Source organism: Pristiophorus japonicus, chromosome 1 (assembly GCF_044704955.1).
Source record: "Pristiophorus japonicus isolate sPriJap1 chromosome 1, sPriJap1.hap1, whole genome shotgun sequence".
Classification (NCBI taxonomy): domain Eukaryota; kingdom Metazoa; phylum Chordata; class Chondrichthyes; family Pristiophoridae; genus Pristiophorus; species Pristiophorus japonicus.
Genome location: NC_091977.1, coordinates 380,327,176 through 380,349,500, shown reverse-complemented (window position 1 = coordinate 380,349,500; position 22,325 = coordinate 380,327,176). Strand labels below are relative to the sequence as shown.

The following is a 22,325-nucleotide window of genomic DNA, read 5'->3' as shown; positions in this document are numbered from 1 at the left end:
CACTTTGTTATCAAACCAGATAGGATTTTTTTTTCCTGTGGAATTTATATCTTAATCTAAATATAGTACAAGCAGGATTTAACATTTTACTGCACATAGGAGTCTAATTGAAATAGTACTGTAGCCTGTCTTAGGATTTAAAATATGTATTTTTCTATAAACAGCTTCTAGTTTCTAACAAGCCTCTGTTGCTCTTTTACAAATAATTTCTTTTTGCTGCATTCAAGCAAATAGAGAGGTAAAAGGATAAAAATATGAATCTGGCGGACAGTTTACCTCAGAGATTTATTTGTTTGTGGCACGTTGGAACCCTCTAAAGTTATAGCCTCAGCACTGCTGTTTGCTATTAAGTTGATAGGGAGAGTCTATCCCACAGTTGCTCTGTGCTGCTGACACAAAGTCTTTGTTCACGTTCAGATTAGTCAAACTGTTGTGAGGGTCAGGCCAGGGTCAGACTCCATGATGATGTATAGGAGAACATGTCTGGGAATTTCTCTTGCTCTTAAAACACATACCAGAAAGGCAGAAGAGGACCGAGCAAACTGACTGATGAGACCCAGATGATAGTCACTCTTACTGGGTTCATAATTTGCCTTTTAACACACCATGTTTTATTAATGTGTGCCGTGATAGCCTTGAAAATTTCATGTCCCCCGAAGGTAAGGACACTCCGTGACACTTCATTTCCTCGCCCACGGGAAATGGGTCAGTAAATCCAGTGAAAGAACAATGCATAAATTCTCAAGGATGAGAAAGAAAGGTCTTTCACAAGCTTTCTAAGGTTGTAGGGCCCGACACTGGATATGAGCCTTGTGTGCACTTGGCATTAACACAGCCCTATCAGGTCATGATCACAGACTCTCAGCAGCCCAAACTGTGCTCCCATACCACCTTTACAAATACTGCCTTGTCCACCTACTGCGACCAGCAAGCTTGCAGTGTCACCGCTTTGATTAACAATCAAGATCGGTAAAATACTGAAATGCTACCATAGAGACAAATAAGGGGGAGTAGATGCAGTCCAATAGAGTTTGAAAACCAATTCTAATCAATCTGAAGCGGGTTAATCTGTACACATCAAGGTACAAATCAATTTAGATCAATCTGTTTTTAACACACCCTTGAGATGGATTAAAAGAGATCAGTTTAAAATGATCCCATTTCTTGTCTTTGTGTAAAGGTAAAATCTACTCCTATCATCTAATATGTCTAGCAAATAAATTGAATTGATTTCAAATTGAAAAATAAAATTAAACAATCTGTACCTGTATGTAAAAGCAAACATTGTATTGTATATCTGAGTAGAATGTTTTTAATCCACTGATTGAGCATGGCACTCAGGTTTATTATTTCTGCATTTCAGAATTTTGGAATGCTGTCACCCAAAAGTCATCTTAGTGCTAAACTAGCAATTTTTGTAACCAGCTGCTGCATATGACAGAGAATATATCATCCTGCTGTCAGAACACTATCAATAAAACATAGCATTCAGAGTGCGCTCATTTTTCCCCCTTCAATCACTATAGCATTTGCAATGAAAATGTTATGTTATATTTATTCCTGAGTTGATGTGTTGTGCTTAAATGTAAAATGGTATAGTAATATGGAACTTAAGGGGTTACCTTGTCTTAGTCAGTTAACAAAAGCATTGCTTATCAAACAAGGGCTGGGGGATGATATGTCAGTGTGCTTGGGACCTATTTGCCTCCTCAGGGTCAATTCTTATGGTTATTAAGATTTTATGAATCTGATGAGTGCAGTCTTTTGCTTTGACCGACAGGATACTGTGCCATTTTCTTTCCATCTCCTAATTTGTTTAATGCCTACCGGGACCTGCAAATATGATTTTTATTTTGCAGTGCAATGAACGCAGCATGCAGTGCTGTGGGAGTTGCGGGCCTGGTTATCTGGCATTACTCAGACTGCTAAAAATTCATTAAACTGTGACATCAACACAGTGAGAGACAAATGATCACAGGATGAAAATGAACAGTGGGCATTTCATGGATTAGTGCTGCATAACCCGAGCCATGCAGCTAACTGCATTAACAGATTAATCCAGCACCATTACAGCTTGGAAGAATACATAACTATTTAAATTGGTGTCAGCTTTTGCATTTATAGATTTGGCTATAGATATAGATGGAGGTATACAATGTAATCTGTCTTTAGTAAGCATTTTAAATGGGCGTCAACTGTATGCTGATCGAGAGAATATTACATTTGTACCTAAAAGAGTGCCCCCTATAGGTAATCATCTTTTCGAAAATGAATCATACATTCTCCAATCAATACAAAATGACCAAAAAGCTGAATTAGTTCAATTTTCTATTATGCCATTCAGTAAATGTTGTGCTTGACTATATTAAATTATATATTGACAATAAAATCCGGTATACAATTAAACTATCAATTTTCTATTATCACATATCAACAGATGTTGATATGTGTTCTATAATCATTTTTATGGCTGTTGTGAGAAACATCTAAAGTTTAACATTATTTAAATTTTGTATCCACATATGCAATTAAATACATTACTTTAGATTTACAAGTGGTGAATAGTATTTTACTTGGATTATAGTTAACCTTCCAAAGCAGAGTAAAAGCGTTGAAATTAGTACGGAACAGCATATGCTGTATTTTTTACTTTTTACTATCTGTGAAGTACAAGGTACAGAATACAGTAAATGTTTCCCCTAAACAAATCCTGCACAGTTTGTAATCTGCTATCCTAATCTCCTATATATTTTTAATTGCAGACGAGCAGAGTGAAGACTCTGAAGGACCTGGTAAAACCACTGTTCCAGCTGCTGCTACTGATAACAAGGATACAAGTGAAAAAGACAACAAAGAAAACAAGAAGTCTGACAAAGACTCTGGTAATACTTGTAGATTTTGTCATTTTTCCATATTAAACTTTCTTTGATCTTAATATTATTTGCTCAGTTCCCCTCCCCCGTCTCAATCATGTTCATCACATGTGTGTTTTACATGTGATTTCTATCAGTAGCCTCACGCTGACCTATTTTTAATCATAACCATCTGACAGGATAGATGCGGATAAGTTGAAGAATATTACAGAATGGCCAGTGAGATTATTTTTTAATCAAATAAGTTTACGTGCTTGTAATTTTAAGCGCCTTTCATTAATCTTTGCTGTACTTGTGATTCCTCTGATGACATATTAATTTTGTTTAAGCTCAGGATTAGATACCAATCATGTATTTTTTCCATTATGGTGAGGCATATCAGTATCGCTGACCAGAGGCCTTTCAGTCTACTTTTTGTTGTCATTTTCCTTAGTAATACAAAGCAGCCTTCTCTACCTGAGCAATAAATTCTAAATTAATGCTTTTTGCAGAAATTGTCCTGCTTTAATCGCATCTTGCATAAAAACCAGCATCTGGTATAAATACCACAGGCTCCTTTCTCTATTTTACTTGGCAGATATTGCAGGGTGCATGATTTTCTGTATTTTTTTCTTAGTTTGTAATTTTTTCTGAGTTTTGTATCAAAGAGAAAACTGCAGTCAAAAAATAATATTACGTTAGCTGTCTTTTTAGGCGTGTTAGGCACAGTTACATTATGTTAGATGCGGTAAAGTAGAAGCAGTGAAATAGGTTAAAGGCTATTGGTTCTAGGTAGTCGTATGTCTTTTTATACCCAAAAGATATGAGCTCCAAAATGAGTCTGTGAAAATAAATACACACTATTTTTTTTTTAAAGACAACACTGCTGCCTTACATGAAGATTAAAAAAAATAATTTTAGTAAGCATATTACAATTGGTATCTTTATTTGCATCACTGCTCCTCGGCAAGTTTCAATTCCGGCCAATTGACTGTGCATCAGGAAAATAGATCTTCACGTTTCAGTTTGATTTTCACAATTTCAAAATCACTCCGGATTATACAATATGGGCCCCAGTAAAATAAAGCCCAGTTAGTAGCTAAACCCTTGTCATTTTTTTCCAGCATTAGAGTACTTGTGTCACCATGTTGTTGCACACATTAGTTTATCTCAGTAATTGGTACATTGGAACAATCAGGAAGCAGAATTCAAGACCTTAAGTACAAGTAGCTTTTACTGGGCCAAAAATTCATCTGGTGAAGCAGAACTCACCAATATCTCATTTATATTGTCATTTTAATCTAGTGTCACTTTAGATTAATTATAATCGAAATTACATTTTCAATGCAAATGTATTAATCTGGATAAACTCCAGCTTAGTTCTGCACTGCATAGATGTAATGTGTTTCTGACATGGCTTAAGGGAACAGTTTTAATAATACAGTAAACACAAGTAAGATGTAAATTAACCTTCATTATTCCAAGCAAAATTACCAACAGATATATCTTCGTTTGTGAGCAAGCTTTCCTTATTCACAAACATTAATTTATTTTTATTATTTGAATATAATTTAGGCATGCACTAAGAAGTGAAGTCATAATGCCTGATAGGTGCAGTGAAATAAAACTAAGACATCAAGGGCACTGAATTTGTAAGCAACAAATCTGATTTTTAAGCAATTTTCTTCATAAGAAATTCTGCTCATTGAGAAGCTTTGTAAAAAAAATACTGAAAAAAAGTATTCTTATCCAATTGTAGGCATACTAGTGCAAAGTTTGAGCTTAGGGCTTGATGCATGACTGAGTTTGACATTTAAATGCTGCCATTTGAACTATGGGTCAGTAATGGTTAACCTACTTTTCCATCTCTGTATTTCACATCAATGACAAGAGATGTAAAATGTAATGGAAAAGCACTATGTCTGCTATTGTATTCTATTTAACTCAAGTCATTTAAATGTTTGAAACCAATTAACTCATGATGGACTGTAGTAGAGATTTAGCACCAAAATTCACGTTAAAACAAATTTTTAATTTTAGAAATTGTATTTTAGTAATGCTGTGGACTGAGAAACGTTCTGTGGATCAGAAAATGTCTATAATTTTACAGTCAGCACTTGAAATGTACAGAATGATGCTATTGAAGTTTAAATACAAAAGAATCAATGTGTATTTTGAAAGTCAAAAATGTAGTACTGAAATCATTAAATTAAAGTTGCATGAGATGAATACCTTGTAAATATGAAATTTGTGATGCTGTAAATTTAGTTAATACATTCAACATGTCTGAGGCAAAGTACTTTTCTCCCTGAATTAAATCATTCCAAACTTACAAGACTCAAAATGAGTTTAATATTCATATTTTTGAAAACATTATTTAAGATGTTTTATAATTAATTGCAATGCATAGTTTTTGTTCGATTAAATGCTATGCCAATGCAACTGTACATTGTACTGTCAAGTGCATAAGAACATAAGAAATAGGAGCAGGAGTAGGCCATTTGGCCCCTCGAGCCTGCTCCACCATTCAATAAGATCATGGCTAATCTGATCATGGACTCGGCTCCACTTCCCTGCCCGCTCCCCATAACCCTTTATTTCCTTATCACTCAAAAATCTGTCTATCTCCGCCTTAAATATATTCAATGACCCAGCCTCCACAGCTCTCTGGGGCAGAAAATTCCACAGATTTACAACCCTCTGAGAGAAGAAATTCCTCCTCATCTCAGTTTTAAATGGGCGGCCCCTTATTCTGAGACTATGTCCCCGAGTTTTAGTTTCCCTTATGAGTAGAAATATCCTCTCTGCATCCACCTTGTCGAGCCCTCTCATTATCTTATATGTTTCAATAAGATCACCTCTCATTCTTCTGAACTCCAATGTGTATAGACCCAACCTACTCAAGCTAACTTCTTAAGTCAACCCCCTCGGCTCCGGAATCAACCGAGTGAACCTTCTCTGAACAGCTTCCAATGCAAGTATATCCTTCCTTAAATACGGAGACCAAAACTGTATGCAGTTTCCAGGTATGGCCTCACCGATACCCTGTACAGTTGTAGCAGGACTTCTCTAAACTCTATCCCCCTTGCAATAAAGGCCAACATTCCATTTGCCTTCCTGATTACTTGCTGTACTTGCATATTAACTTTTTATGTTTCATGCACAAGGACCCCCAGGTCCCTCTGTACTGCAGCACTTTGCCATTTTTCTCCATTTAAATTATAATTTGCTTTTCTATTATTTCTGCCAAAATGGATAACTTCACATTTTCCCATATTATACTCCATCTGCCAAATTTTTGCCCAATCACTTAGCCTATCTATATTCCTTTGCAGATTTTTTATGTCCTCCTCACAATTTGCTTTCCCACCCATCTTTGTGTCATCAGCAAACTTGGCTACATTACACTCGGTCCCTTCATCTAAGTCATTAATATAGATTCTAAATAGTTGAGGACCCAGCACTGATCCCTGCAGCACTCCACTAGTCACTGTTTTCCAACCAGAAAATGACCCATTTATCTCGACTCTGTTTTCTGTTAGTTAGCCAATCCGCTAACCATGCTGATATATTACCCCCAACCCCGTGAAATTTTATCTTATGCTGTAACCTCTTATCTGGCACCTTATCGAATGCCTTTTGGAAATCTAAATACACCACATCCACTGGTTCCCCCATATCCACCCTGCTCGTTACATCCTCAAAGAACTCCAGCAAATTTGTCAAACATGATTTCCCTTTCATAAAACGATGCTGACTCTGCCTGATTGAATCATCCTTTTCCAAATGTCCCGCTACAGCTTCCTTAATAATGGACTCAAGCATTTTCCCAACGGTAGATGTTAGGCTTACTGGTCTATATTTTCCTGCTTTTTGTCTGCCTCCTTTTTTAAATAGGGACATTACATTTGCAGTTTTCCAATCCACTGGGAGCACCCCAGAATCCAGGGAATTTTGGTAGATTACAACCAATGCATCCACTATCTCTGCAGCCACTTTTAAGACCCGAGGATGTTAGCCATTAGGTCCAGGGGACTTGTCCGCCTTTAGTCCCATTATTTTGCCAAGTACTACTTCATTAGTGATAGTGATTGTATAAGTTCCTCCTTCCCTATAGCCCCTTGATTGGGATGTTTTTAGTGTCTTCAATTGTGAAGACCGATGCAAAATATTTGTTCAACGTCTCTGCCATTTCCCTATTCTCCATTATTAATTCCCCAGTTTCATCCTCTAGGGGACCAACATTTACTTTAGCCACTCTTTTCCTTTTTATGTACCTGTAGAAACTCTTACTATCTGTTTTTACATTTTGTGCTAGTTTACTTGCATAATCTATCTTCCCTTTCTTTATCACTTTTTTACTCATTCTTTGCTGGCATTAAAAAAATTCCCAATCCTATGGCCTCCGACTAGTCTTGGCCACATTGTATGCCCTTGTTTTCAATTTGATACTGTTATATATGTAAATCTGTAAATACCTTGTGTAACCACCAGAGGGCTCATCCCTTGGAGTCCCAAGGGATCCCACAATCCCTTGGGAGAACTTTACTTAAGGAGGCATCACAGGCTGGAGAGGGACTCTGGAGACCTGTAATAAAAGACTACGGTCACACTTTACTTTAAGCTCACAGTATCTGGTCAAACTCTTTATTAATACATAACAACTGGCGACGATATACAGATGACGAATCCCACCGGAACGATGCAGAGAACAGCGGGCATCCTGGAGAAATTTTTGGAGGGAGATGATTGGGAAACCTTCGTGGAGTGACTCGACCAATATTTCGTGGCCAACGAGCTGGAAGGAGAAGCGAACACTGCCAAACGAAGGGCGATTTTCCTCACTGTTTGCGGGGCACCAACGTATGGCCTCATGAAAAATCTACTTGCTCGAGCGAAACCCACAGAGAAATTGTACGATGATTTGTGCACACTGGTCTGGGAGCATCTTAACCCGAAGGAAAGCATTCTGATGGCGAGGTACCGGTTCTACACATACAAAATGTCTGAAGGCCGGGAAGTGGCAAGCTATGTCGCTGAGCTAAGACGCCTTGCAGGACATTGCAAATTTGAAGGACATTTGGAGCACATGCTCAGGGACTTCTTTGTACTTGGCATTGGCGATGAAGTGATACTTCGCAAACTTTTGACTGTAGAGACCCCAACCTTGAGTAAGGCCATAGCGATAGCACAGGCGTTCATTGCCACCAGTGACAATTGGCTAGAATAGACTGGCAGAGAATACTTAAAGGGTTGACGGTGGATAAGCAATGGCAAACATTTAAAGATCACATGGATGAATTTCAGCAATTGTACATCCTTGTCTGGAGTAAAAATAAAACTGGGAAGGTGGCTCAACCATGGCTAACAAGGGAAATTAAGGATAGTGTTCAAGCCAAGGAAGAGGCATATAAATTGGCTAGAAAAAGCAACAAACCTGAGGACTGAGAAATTTAGAATTCAACAGAGGAGGACTAAGGGTTTAATTAAGAGGGGGAAAATAGATTACGAGGGGAAGCTTGCAGGGAACATAAAAACTGACTGCAAAAGCTTCTATAAATTTGTGAAGAGAAAAAGATTAGTAAAGACAAATATAGGTCTCTTGCAGTCGGATTCAGGTGAATTTATAATGGGGAACAAAGAAATGGCAGACCAATTGAACCAATAATTCAGTTCTATCTTCACAAAGGAAGATACAAATAATGTTCTGAATGTAGTAGGGGACAGCGGGTCTAGTGAGAAGGAGGAACTGAAAGATATCCTTATTAGGCGGGAAATTGTGTTAGGGAAATTGATGGGATTAAAGGCCGATAAATCCCCGGGGCCTGATAGTCTGCATCCCAGAGTACTTAAGGAAGTGTCCTTAGAAATAGTGGATGCATTGGTGATCATTTTCCAACAGTCTATCGACTCTGGATCAATTCCTATGGACTGGAGGGTAGCTAATGTAACACCACTTTTTAAAAAAGGAGGGAGAGAAAACGGGTAATTATAGACCGGTTAGCCTGACATCAGCAGTGGGGAAAAATGTTGGAATCAATCATTAAGGATGAAATAGCAGCGCATTTGGAAAGCAGTGACAGGATCGGACCAAGTCAGCATGGATTTATGAAAGAGAAATCATGCTTGACGAATCTTCTGGAATTTTTTGAAGATGTAACTAGCAGAGTGGACAAGGGAGAACCAGTTGATGTAGTATATTTTGACTTTCAGAAGGCTTTTGACAAGGTCCCGCACAAGAGATTGGTGTGCGGGACCTTGTCAAAAGCCTTCTGAAAGCGCATGGTATTGGGGGTAATGTACTGGCGTGGATAGAGAACTGGTTGGCAGACAGGAAGCAGAGAGTCCTTTTCAGAATGGCAGGCAGTGACTAGTGGAGTGCCGCAGGGCTCAGTGCTGGGACCCCAGCTCTTTACAATATACATTAACGATTTGAATGAAGGAATAGAGTGTAATATCTCCAAGTTTGCAGATGACACTAAACTGAGTGGTGCTGTGAGCTGTGAGGAGGACGCTAAGAGGCTGCAGGGTGACTTGGACAGGTTAGGTGAGTGGGCAAATGCATGGCAGATGCAGTATAATGTGGATAAATGTGAGGTTATCCATTTTGGGAGCAAAAACACGCAGGCAGAATATTATCTGAATGGCGGCAGATTAGGAAAAGGGGAGGTGCAACGAGACCTGGGTGTCATGGTTCATCAGTCACTGAAAGTGGGCACACAGGTAGAGCAGGCGGTGAAGAAGGCAAATGGTATGTTGGCCTTCATTGCTCGGGGATTTTAATATAGGAGCAGGGAGGTCTTAATGCAGTTGTACAGGGCCTTAGTGAGGCCTCACCTGGAATACTGTGTTCAGTTTTGGTCTCCTAATCTAAGGAAGGACATTCTTGCTGTTGAGGGAGTGCAGCGAAGGTTCACCAGACTGATTCCAGGGATGGCTGGGCTGTCATATGAGGAGAGACTGGATCAACTGGGCCTTTATTCACTGGAGTTTAGAAGGATGAGAGGGGATCTCATAGAAACATATAAGATTCTGACGGGACTGGACAGGTTAGATGCGGGAAGAATGTTCCCGATGTTGGGGAAGTCCAGAACCAGGGGTCATAGTCTTAGGATAAGGGGTAAGCCATTTAGGACTGAAATGAGGAGAAACTTCTTCACTCAGAGAGCTGTGGAATTCCCTGCCGCAGAGAGTTGTTGATGCCAGTTCATTGGACATATTCAAGAGGGAGTTAGATATGGCCCTTACGGTTAAGGGGATCAAGGGGTATGGAGAGAAAGCAGAAAAGTGGTACTGAAGGAATGATCAGCCATGATCTTATTGAATGGCGGTGCAGGCTCGAAGGGCTGAATGGCCTACTCCTGCATCTATTTTCTATGTTTCTATGATGCTGCGGGAGTGATAATCATTTCCATTCATGCCGCTTCAAAGAGTACGTTTGTAAGGGCTGTGGAACAATGGGACACCTCCAACATATGTGCAGGCAAGCTGCAAACCCTGCTAATCCTGCAGACCACCATGTTGCAGAGGAGGACAGATCCATGGTGGATCACGAAGTACCATAGCCTCAGACCGAGGAGGCAGAGGTACCTGGGGTGCACACATTTACCACAAAGTTTCCCCCGATAATGCTGAAGGTTGAATGAAATGGACTCCCGGTGTCAATGGAGCTGGACACGGGCGCGAGCCAGTCCATTATGAGCAAAAAAACTTTCGATAATTTGTGGTGCAGCAAGGCCTCAAGGTCAGTCCTAACTCCCATTCGCACTAAACTGAGAACTTACACAAAGGAACTGATTCCCGTAATCGGCAGTGCTACTGTAAAGGTCTCCTACGATGGAGCAGTGCACAAGTTACCACTCTAGGTAGTACCGGGTGATGGTCCCACGCTGCTCGGCAGGAGCTGGCTGGGAAAGATACGCTGGAACTGGGACAACGTCCGAGTGCTCTCACCCGTCGACAACACTTCGTGTGCCCAGGTCTTAAACAAGTTCCCTTCGCTGTTCGAACCAGTCATCGGGAAGTTCCAAGGAGCAAAAGTGCAGATCCACCTAATTCCGGGGGTGCGACCCATCCATCACAAGGTGAGAGCAGTACCGTACATGATGAGAGAGAGGGTGGAAATCGAGCTGGACCGATTGCAACGAGAGGGCATCATTTTGCCGATCGAGTTCAACGAGTGGGCCAGTCCGATTGTTCCAGTCCTCAAGGGAGACTGCACCGTCAGAATCTGTGGTGATTACAAAGTAACTATCAATCGTTTCTCCCTGCAGGATCAATACTCACTACCAAAAGCAGACGACCTTTTTGCGACGCTGGTGGGAGGAAAGACGTTCATGAAGCTGGACTTGACCTCGGCCTACATGATGCAGGATCTGGAGGAAGAATGTTCCCAGAGAGTGGTGAACCTGTGGAATTCTCTACCACAGAAAGTTGTTGAGGCCAATTCACTAAATATATTCAAAAAGGAGTTCGATGTAGTCCTTACTACTAGGGGGAATCAAGGGGTATGGTGAGAAAGCAGGAATGGGGTACTGAAGTTGCATGTTCAGCCATGAACTCATTGAATGGTGGTGCAGGCTAGAAGGGCCGAATGGCCTACTCCTGCACCTATTTTCTATGTTTCTATGTTTTTATGAATCATCGAAGGGCCTCACGTGCATCAACACACACAAAGGTCTCTTCATTTACAACAGATGCCCGTTTGGGATTCGATCAGCCGCGGTGATATTCCAGAGAAACATGGAAAGGTTACTGAAGTCGGTCCCGCACATCGTGGTCTTCCAGGACGACATCTTGGTTACAGGCCGAGACACAGTCTGGAGGAGGTTCTGAATCGGCTCAACCACGTGGGGCTCAATTTAAAACGCTCAAAGTGCGTTTTCCTGGCGCTTGAAGTGGAGTTCCTGGGAAGAAGAATCGTGGTGGACGGCATCAGGCCCACCGATTCGAAGACGGAGGCAATCAAGGGCGCACCGAGACCAAAGAACGTGACGGAGCTACGGTCGTTTCTGAACTACTTTGGTTACTTCTTACCGGGTCTTAGCACATTGTTAGAACCACTACACGCCTTACTGTGTAAAGGAGATGAATGGGTATGGGGTAAAAGCCAAGAAAATGACTGAGAAAGCTAGGAAACTGTTTTGCTCAAACAAGTTGCTTGTGTTGTATGATCCATGTAAGCATTTGGTACTAGCATGTGATGCGTCGTCATACGGTGTCTGGTGTGAATTGCAACAAGCTAATGAATCTGGAAAATTGCAACCAGTTGCTTATGCATCCAGAAGTCTGTCTAAGGCCGAGAGGGCCTATAGTATGATTGAAAAAGAAGCGTTAACGTGTGTTTACGGGGTAAAAAAAATGCATCAATATCTGTTTGGGCTCAAATTTGAATTGGAAACCGACCATAAGCCACTTATATTTCTTTTTTCTGAAAGTAAGGAGATAAATACGAGTGCATCGGCCCACATCCAGAGATGGGCATTCACGTTGTCCGCATTCAAGTACGCCATCCGCCACAGGCCAGGCACAGAAAACTGCGCCGATGCTCTCAGTAGGCTACCATTGTCCACCACGGGGGTGGAAATGGCACAGCCCACAGATTTAGTCATGGTACTTTCAGAAAAGAGGGATATCAGTGGCTTATGGTCAGTTTCCAATTCAAATTTGAGCTCAAACAGATATTGAAGCAATTTCTTTACCTCATAAACACATTATAACGCTTCTTTTTCAATCATGCTGTAGGCCCTCTCAGCCTTAGACAGACTTCTGGATGCATAAGCAACTGGTTGCAATTTCCCAGATTCATTAGCTTGAGAGTGAGCAATCACCTGTTACTACCCGACAGATTAGAACCTGGACGAGCCAGGACCCCTTACTGTTCTTAGTAAAAACCTGTGTGCTTCACGGGAGCTGGTCCAGTGTCCCATTAGAAATGCAGGAAGAGATAAAGCCATACCAGTGGCGCAAAGATGAAATGTCTATACAGGCAGACTGCCTTCCTTGGGGTAATCGGGTAGTGGTCCCCAAAAACGGCTGGGACACTATAAATTGTGATCTCCACAGTACTCACCCAGGCATTGTAATGATGAAAGCGATAACCAGATCCCACGTGTGGTGGCCCGCTATCGATGCGGACTTAGCAAGTCCTGCGTGCACACATGTAACACATGTTCACAGTTAAGCAATGCACCCAGGGAGGCGCCATTAAATTTATGGTCTTGGCCCTCCAAATGTCGATTATGCAGGCCCGTTCTTGGGTAAAATGTTCCTCGTGGTTGTAGATGCGTACTCCAAGTGGATTGAATGTGAGATAATATTGGCAAGCACGTCCGCTGCCACCACTGAAAGCCTGCATGTTTGTCACGCACGGCCTGCCTGATGTCCTTGTGAGCAACAACAGGTCGTGTTTCACCAGTGCCGAGTTCAAAGAGTTCATGACCCGCAATGGGATCAAACATGTTACATCTGCCCCGTTCAAACCAGCATCCAATGGTCAGGCAGAGAGAGTAGTGCAAACAATCGAGCAGAGCTTGAAGAGGGTAACTGAAGGCTCACTACAGACTCGCCTATCCCAAGTCCTGCTTAGTTACCGCACGAGACCCCACTCGCTCACTGGAATTCCACCTGCTGAACTGCTCATGAAAAGGGCACTTAAGACAAGGCTCTCGTTAGTCCACCCTGATCTACACGAACAGGTAGCGAGCAGGCGACTTCAACAAAGTACATATCATGATAGCGCCAATGTGTCACACAAAATTGAAATTAATGATCCTGTATTGAACTATGTATAAGGTCCCAAGTGGCTTCCCACCACCAAAGAGGGGAGTAGGGTGTTTCGGGTCAAACATTCAAATGGACTCATCTACAGGAAACACTTGGACCAAACCAAACTCAGATTCGCAGACTATCCAGAGCAATCCACATTAGACCCGACCTTTTTGACCCCCCAACACACACACCAGTGGCAATCGACACAGCAGTTGACCACGAAGCAGAACCCATCACCCGCAGTAGCCCAGCAGGATTCACCACACCAGGCAGCCCAGCAAGGCCAGCTGCACAGCAGCCCAGCGAGGGCCCAACAAATGACTCACAAAAACCAGCATTTGCACCGAGACAATCAACCAGGGAAAGGCCCCAGATCGCCTCACCTTGTAAATAGTTACACTATTGACTTTGGGGGGGGGGGGGGGGGGAGTGTTATATATGTAAACCTGTAAACACCTTGTGTAACCACCAGAGGGCTCATCCCCTGGATTCCCAAGGAATCCCACAATCTTTTGGGAGCACCTGTACTTAAGGAGACCTCACAGGCTGGAGAGGCACTCTGGAGACCTGTAATAAAAGACTAAGGTCACACTTTACTTTGAACTCACAGTATCTGGTCAGACTCTTTATTCATACATAACAGATACCATCCCTTATTTCCTTAGTTAGCCATGGATGGTCATCCCTTCTCTTATAGTCTTTCCTTCTCATTGGGATATATTTTTGTTGAGAGTTACAAAATATTCCTTAAATGTTTGCCACTGCTCATCAACTGTCCCATACTTTAGTCTATTTTCCCAATCCACTTTAGCCAACTCTGCCCTCAAACCTTTGTAGTCTCCTTTATTTAAGCTTAGGACCCTGGTTTGAGGATCAACTTTCTCACCCTTCAACTGAATTTCAAATTCAACCATGTTTTGGTCACTCATTCCGAGAGGATCCTTTACTACGAGATCATTTATTAATCTTGCCTCATTACACAGTACTAGATCTAAGATAGCCTGCTCCCTGGTTGATTCCGCAACGTACTGTTCAAGAAAACTATCCCGGATATACTCTATGAACTCTTCCTCAAGGCTACCCTGGTGTATTTGCTTTGTCCAATCAACATGAAGGTTAAAACCACCCATGATTATTGCCGTGCCTTTATTGCAAGCCTCCACTATTTCTTGATCGGTGCGGTCCTGGTCTGCCAGACTGATTCCCGGGATAACAGGACTGACATATGAGGAGAGACTGGATTGACTGGGCCTGTATTCACTGGAGTTTAGAAGGATGAGAGGGGATCTCATAGAAACATATAAAATTCTGATAGGACTGGACAGGTTAGATGCAGGTAGAATGTTCCCAATGTTGGGGAAGTCCAGAACCAGGGGACACAGTCTAAGGATAAGGGGTAAGCCATTTGGACTGAGATGGGGAGAAACTTCTTCATTCAGAGAGTTGGTAACCTGTGGAATTCTCTGCCGCAGAGAGTTGTTGATGCCAGTTCGTTGGATATATTCAAGAGGGAGTTAGATATGGCCTTGACGACTAAAGGGATCAAGGGGTATGGAGAGAAAGCAGGAATGGGGTACTGAAGTTGCATGATCAGCCATGATCATATTGAATGGTAGTGCAGGCTCGAAGGGCCGAATGGCCTACTCCTGCACCTATTTTCTATATTTCAATGCTAGACCATCAGCAGGCCAGGGACATTAGAGGGAGCAGTGTGCAGCAGCATGCCACTGCAGGGAGCAGCGAGTGCTGCTGCAGGAGGGCGACGGCTGCAAAGCCAGGTCGCTGATTGCAGTGCGGGCAGGCACAGCAGGAGGGGCGAAGGGGCAGCAAGAGTTTATAGATGGAGGTGACCGGGGCCCAGGGGAGGTGTGAGTTTGGGGTTTAGAGGAGGCGAGGGCCCGAGGTCAGCATGGGCAAGCCCACACTGCGATATGTGTGCACTGGGTCCGTGCAGCAGAGCAGGTCTCCAGTCGTCTTGGTTGACCCTTGCCACTGGACCAAGACCTAGCTCTGTCAAGCTCGTGTGATGGCTGGTGTGCAACGACCACCACACGTTAAAAAAATCCACGCACAGGCATCTTCCACCCTTCAAGATATAGTTCGGGATCTGGAATATTAGTTCGGGATCTGGAACATTGAAACACCTGTGAACTCATCCCTTTTTGGCATGGAAGCAAGTCATGCTCGCTTCGAGGGACTGCCTATGATGATGATGATTTCTTGATTTATACTCCGTCCAACAGTATAGCTACTGTTAGGGGGCCTTTCGACTACACCGACCAGCGACCTTTTCCCTTTATTATTCTTTATCTCCACCCAAACTGATTCAATATCTTGATCCTCTGAGCCAATATCGTTTCTCACTAACGCACTGATCTCATCCTTTATTAACAGTGCTATCCCACCTCTTTTTCCTTTCCGTCTGTCCTTCCGAATTGTCCAATACCCCTGAATATTTAGTTCCCAGTCCTGGTCACCTTGCAACCACGTCTCTGTAATGGCTATCAGATCATACCCATTTCTATCTATTTGTGCCGTCAACTCATCCATTTTGTTACGAATGCTATGTGCATTTAGACAAAGAGCTTTTAAATTTGTTTTTTTCCTGCTTGTTTCCTCTGTCCTTCAAATTTACTTTCTATATTTTTGCTTTCCAATTCCAGCTTTACTCCCCCTCCCTACTGAATCTATTCTCAGGTTCACATCCCCCTGCCAAGCTAGATTAAATCCTCCCCAACAGCACTAGCAAACCCACCCCTCCCCCCATCTCCCCACACAAGGATATTGGTCCCGGCTCTGTTGAGGTGCAACCAGTCCGACTTGTACAGGTCGCACGTCCTCCAGAAGCGGTCGCAATGCCTCAAGAATCTAAAGCCCTCCCTCCTGCACCATCTCTTCAGCCACGCATTCATCTGCTCTACCCTCCTATTTCTGTACTCACTAGCTCGTGGCACCAGGAGTAATCCAGAGATTACTACCTTTGAGGTCCTGCTTTTTAATCTCTCTCCTAGCTCCTTAAACTCTGCCTGCAGGACCTCTTCCCTCTTTCTACCTATGTCATTGGTACTGATATGGACCATGGCCTTTGGCTGCTCACCCTCTCCTCCCAGAATGCCCTGCAGCCGCTCGGTGACATCCTTGACCCTGGCACCAGGGAGGCAACATACCATCCTGGAGTCATGTCTGCGGCCGCAGAAACGCCTGTCTGCTCCCCTTACTATTGAATCCCCTACCACTATAGCTCTTCTAATCTTCTTCCTCCCCGCCCCTCCGTGCAGCTGAGCCACCTGTGATGCCGTGGACTTGGCTCTGGCTGCACTCCCCAGAGGCACCATCGCCCCCCCACTGGTACTCAGAAGAGAATACCGGTTGGACAGCAAGATGGACTCAGGGGTCTTCTGCACTACCTGCCTAGTCCTCCTCTTCTGTCTGGCATTCACCCACTCCCTCTCTACCTGCACACTCTTAAACTGCGGGGTGACCACTTCTAGAAACGTGCTATCCATGTTGCTCTCAGTCTCGCGGATGCACCGCAGTGACTCCAGCCGCCGCTCAAGCTCCAAAATGCGGAGCTCGAGTTGGTGCAGCCAGAGTCACCTCCCGCACACATGGTCGTCCAGGCTGCGCGAAGCATCCAGGACTTCCCACATGCCACAGGATGTGCAGTCACAGGACTGAACTGCCCTGCCATCCCTCTAGTTAAACTCAGAACTATCAAGCAAAAATAAACTCTAACCTTAGCAAAACACACCCAGCAACTACTCAGCAATCAGCTGATTTAACTAATCTTTATTCAAAGACTAAGTACTAACTTAACAGAAAAAAAAACACTCACCAATCAGCTACTTCCCTTGTGCCGACATCACTTTTAAACTCTGAAGTCGGCACAAACTCTGACGTCCCTTTGAGCCTCGCCTCACCTCAGCTTCCTGTACTGCTCCCACACAGGTCGGCATCTAAATATAAGTTTGCTATAATTCATGATTATGTCAATAATGGGTTCAGTATTACAAAATGGTACAAATAAGGAATTTTCAATATTTTTTTAATAAAGTAATTAAGGACAGTGTTAATGATTTCATTAATGGGCCCAAATTTGGCCAGGAGTGGCTCCGTTTTTTTTTGGAGCAACTTGATTTTTCTGGAGTATCTTAAAAATCCCCATTCTGCACATTTAATTTGCGCCAGTGTAAGTGAGTTAGTTAGGATTTTTTTTAGTTTAGGATTTTTTTCAAAAGGTGCGTTACCAGCCACCTACGCCTGTTTTGGCCATTTAAGCCAGTTTGGACAGCTAATAATTGCTCCAAACTAACTTAGGCCTGCGTATGTGGTCACTTGTGGCCCGCACAGAAAACCCTTGTGGAGAGTTAAGAAATCAGAACAGGTAAGTACATTCTAAAGCACCAAGCACTAAACAAAGCACAAAAATAAGCATTCAATAACAAATAAAAAAATACAAGGAAACCGAGAGGACCTGCACCAAGCACCAAGATTTACAAAGCATGAAACAAAGCACAAAAAGTAATAAGCAATGAATTAACAAATAAAAAATAGAAGGAACCCTGCACCTAAAGCACCAAGACCAAAGTAATAAGCAATCAATCAATCAATAACAAATAAAAAATAGAAGTCCTACCAAAACACAGCCCGGGAAGGCAGCGGGCTGCCGATGAGGGAGACCATTAGGCCAGGGATAGGGACGGCGCGCTTCGGCCCCCCCCCCCCACACAGCCTGCAGAGCACACTCGCAGATTCTGGGGGCGAGGAGCTTCTGTGCATACGCGCACACTCTAGTGTGCATGTGCAGAGGTCCCAGCACTGTTTTCAGTGCCGGGACCTGGCTCTGCCCCCGAATCCAATGGTCACGCTGCGCCACCGTCGAGGAGAAGCTGGGGAGCATCCAAACTCGGCCCGAAGATTTTGGAGCACTTCGAGGCGGACAAAAACGGCGTACCTCTGGTGAGTGCGCCAGAAATCTGTACTGGCCAAATTCTACCCCATTGAATGGAAGTAGTTAACAGTCAAGTACAATCTAGTAAACAATCTATTTAGCATCTTCAATTCTTTGAACAAGAATGTTTAAGCTGATTGGCCCCCAGAATTGCTCCTTCTCATTTTCATTCTCTCTTTTAGCTGTTTAAACAGGCTGTTTGTTTCTCTTACTTTGGGTCCTCTTCATTATGTGTTTAGCAGTAAACCTATTGGTGTTTGGAGTAGATCACATTGCTTTCTACATACTATCTAAGGATTATTCTGCTCTTTGTATTACTGAGACTTTTAATGCTTATGGATAATTCAGTACCAATTATTACTAATAACAAAAACTAGCACAAACAATGATTGTTGAGATTTAGACATAAGTCACAGAATTAATTTAGGGACAGAAGGAATTTGGATATGAGGCATGAAAGGTAAATGCATTTTATTTGCACCCATTGGACAATAATTGGAATAGTACTCTAACCAGATAATTCTACGTTAATTGTACCACATTATTTTCAAGTAGATAAGCAATGTTAGGGCTATTCTTGAAATTCAAGGGGTAGAAATTTATCTCCGCCCGGAACGGGGCGTACCTTCTGTATTTTGTAGTTTACCGCCGTTGCATGGGTTGCAGCGGAGGTGACAACGGTGAAAAACGTGCTGTGTCGCGCTGACCTGTCACAAAGTCTCTCCCCTTCAGTTAAAGGGCAGAGTCGATGCGAGCTCTGCATAATTTTAAGGTAGGTCCACTGGGCAACCAGGGCGGGTTTCAGCCGGGTCAGCACCCTGGCACCCAAGAGGGGGTGCTAGGTTGCCTGTTGGCGACCTGGTCAAACCTGGGGCCATAATTGTTGAGTCGACCTGGCAGTCGGCCGACAATAAAAAATAAAATGGCGTTGCCAGCAGCGCCACCTCCCCTTTAAGGGCAGCCGTGACGCCAACTAACAAGGAATGCACCGACACAAAATGCTGTCGGGGGCATCAACCGGCGGCAGCGCCGCTCCCGCGGGGCAATTCCGCAAAAGGGATGTTTCCCGCGGGGTAATTTCAGGAAGCAGTCACCGCCGGTCGGTAAGGGGTCGGCATGTGCATGCCGCGACGGGAAAACTGATGGAGTGGTCCCTGATGAAGGGCAATTTGCAAAATGTCGGCCCCTTCATGGAGACTTGGCGGTCATTCTGAGCCACCCCGTGCCCGCCGCTTTCAGGTGGCCAGAGGCCTTTTCGGAGTGGGCAATTTCGGCCCTCAAATCTCTCAGACGGCTGCAATCAGCAGTCGAATTAATTGCCTGACTTGTAGACTAGATTCTTGCTGTGCCCCAATTTGGTTTGTTGTAATTGACCAAGCTACCAGGGTCATGAAGAACCTGTGTCATTCTGAGAAATATCATGTGGCAGCTACTTAGAAGAGTGCACTATTGTTATAGGTGAAAATAAAATGAGGTCAGAATACATACATAAGCAGAAACAATTTTATGTTAAGGAATGTGACAGCAAGCTCTAAAGCTGAGTATTAAACATAATGTTAATAAAAATTAAATGTCAGCCATAAATGTAATATGTGCTGCTTAAGGACTTGCTTGTCAAAAGATAACATATATGAGGTAAAAGTATTTGTCTGCAGACAAAAAGATAGGTATGATTTTTTCTACTAATGATAGCTCTTGTCATGAAGACCTTTCTAAGAACATGTAGTAGGAATAATTTACGTATATTAGAATTTACATATTGTCATCTATTTAAAATAGCTTCACTCTTGTGTGTTTCATTTAAATAAGTTATTGTACATTCATCACATAGAATATTCATTTTTTTAAATATATATATATTTATATATATATATATGTTGCATCTGATACAAATCGATTGCTCATCTTCATTGCATTACGAGATGTATTTTCACGACATTGTCCAGTGATGCTGTCCACACCTTCAAGATAATTTAGTTTCAAATTGACTGGAAGATGGTGAAAATTGAAAGTTAAAATTAGAAGTGCTTATAATAATAAACTGCTGAAAAAAATGTCAGATGATGCTGAGCAGGGATGAGATTGGAAAGGTTGGTAAATGAGGTTTTCTGTTTGCCATGAGATGTATGTGACATGCCTACCCAACACCAGTGTAATATCCAGCCTAGAATAAAAGATTATCTGGCAATTTGTTGTTGGAAAGAATACTATGATACACTGGGAAATCAGCATTGCGCTCTTGTCTCTGATGTGCCTGATTTTTCTTTTTGAGACGTAGAGCTGGCTAGACTTTTATTCCAAATATTTGTATCACAGGTAGCGTAAATTTGAGCTTGAATTTCACTTGAGTGGAATAGAATGGCATTCATTACTGGGGTAAAAAAAACTTTGACCATCAATAAGGATCCAGGAATGCACAGCAGACATAAACATGTAATACTGTTTAGCACGTAAAACACAGTTAATGTTTATATAGGCTGATCTTTTTGTCAAATGCAGTGCTCTGAACTGAAGCAGATTGGAATCCAGACTGCTGAGCTGGTCAAAGAGTAATATTGATTAATCTTCCAAGCTAGCAAGAGGTTATCTAAACAGCTGAGAAGTAATTATTAGATATATCAAGTTGGTCTGTTTTGCAATTTTTTTTAAATTTTATAAAACAAGGACAGTTTCTTGGTTTGATTAAATTTGGAATTTACGTCATTACTTAATTCTTTGGCTCAAATGTATATAAAATGTTTTGGCTGATTTACACATAAATTTCTGTGGGCCTGAAATTGTGGTTGGAGACTTCCTGCGAGCGGATGTCTCCGACCTGCAAAAAATCTATGAACCTACCCGTTCGGACACTTGCATTCCTGCGCCTCGACCCATGCGGTTCGCAAGTGCCCTTGGGATCACGTAGGCCGGCCAACCAATGATAGAAGGGGGATCCCCATTCATATGAGAAGAGATTGGGTAGACTGGGCCTATATTCTCGAGCGTTTGGAAGAATGAGAGGTGATCTCATTGAAATATACAAAATTATTACAGGGTCTGACAGGGTAGGTGCAAGGAGGATGTTTCCCCTGGCTTGGGAGTCTGAAACCAGGGGTCACAGTCTCAGAATAGGTGGTCGCCCATTTGGGACTGAGATGAGGAGAAATTTCCTTCACCCAGATGGCTGTGGAGGCTCAGTCATTGAGTATGTTCAAGACAGAGATCGATAGATTTTTGGATATTAAGGGAATCAAGGGATATGGGGAGGTGGAGTTGAGGTAGAAGATCAGCAATTACCTTATTGAATGGTGGTGCAGGCTCGAGGGGCCGATTGGCCTACTCCTGCTCCTATTTATTATGTTCTTAGACTTATGGGGATTCCATATGTATGGAAAGCTCATAAGTATGAATGGGAAATAGCCCAACTCTCTGCCTGCAAATGCCTTTTTCCCGGGGATGAGTGCGATCTAACAAGAAGATTCTTGTCAGATCGCAAGTTACGTGTTTTAGCGCATGCGCTTTGCATACCTAAACCCGGAACTTGCGTGGCCCTACAGGTGCGTCTGCACCTCGTACGTGCCCGTAAGGGCCGCAAATTACAGCCTATTATGTTTTCCATCATCTTATTTGAGCATTTGCAGTTCCCTTGAACCGACAGTCAATGTACCTCTGTGGTTGGAAATGTCTTGAAGCTTCAGATACAACAAAATTGATTTGGATTTTTGTTTTTGCTAAATTATCGAAGTTAGGAAACAAGTGTAGTAAAGGTCTGA

The 22,325-nt window shown here is 42.7% G+C and overlaps 1 protein-coding gene across 1 annotated transcript in view; it reads left to right on the top strand.

The window, feature by feature from the left end:
- The window catches only part of zfhx4 (zinc finger homeobox 4), a 345,676-nt gene that overhangs the window by 279,279 nt on the left and 44,072 nt on the right, over positions 1-22,325 (top strand). The window contains exon 5 of the mRNA XM_070891069.1: positions 2,763-2,882. Within this exon, the coding sequence (XP_070747170.1) occupies positions 2,763-2,882 (120 nt within the window). The remainder of the gene's footprint in view (positions 1-2,762; positions 2,883-22,325) is intronic.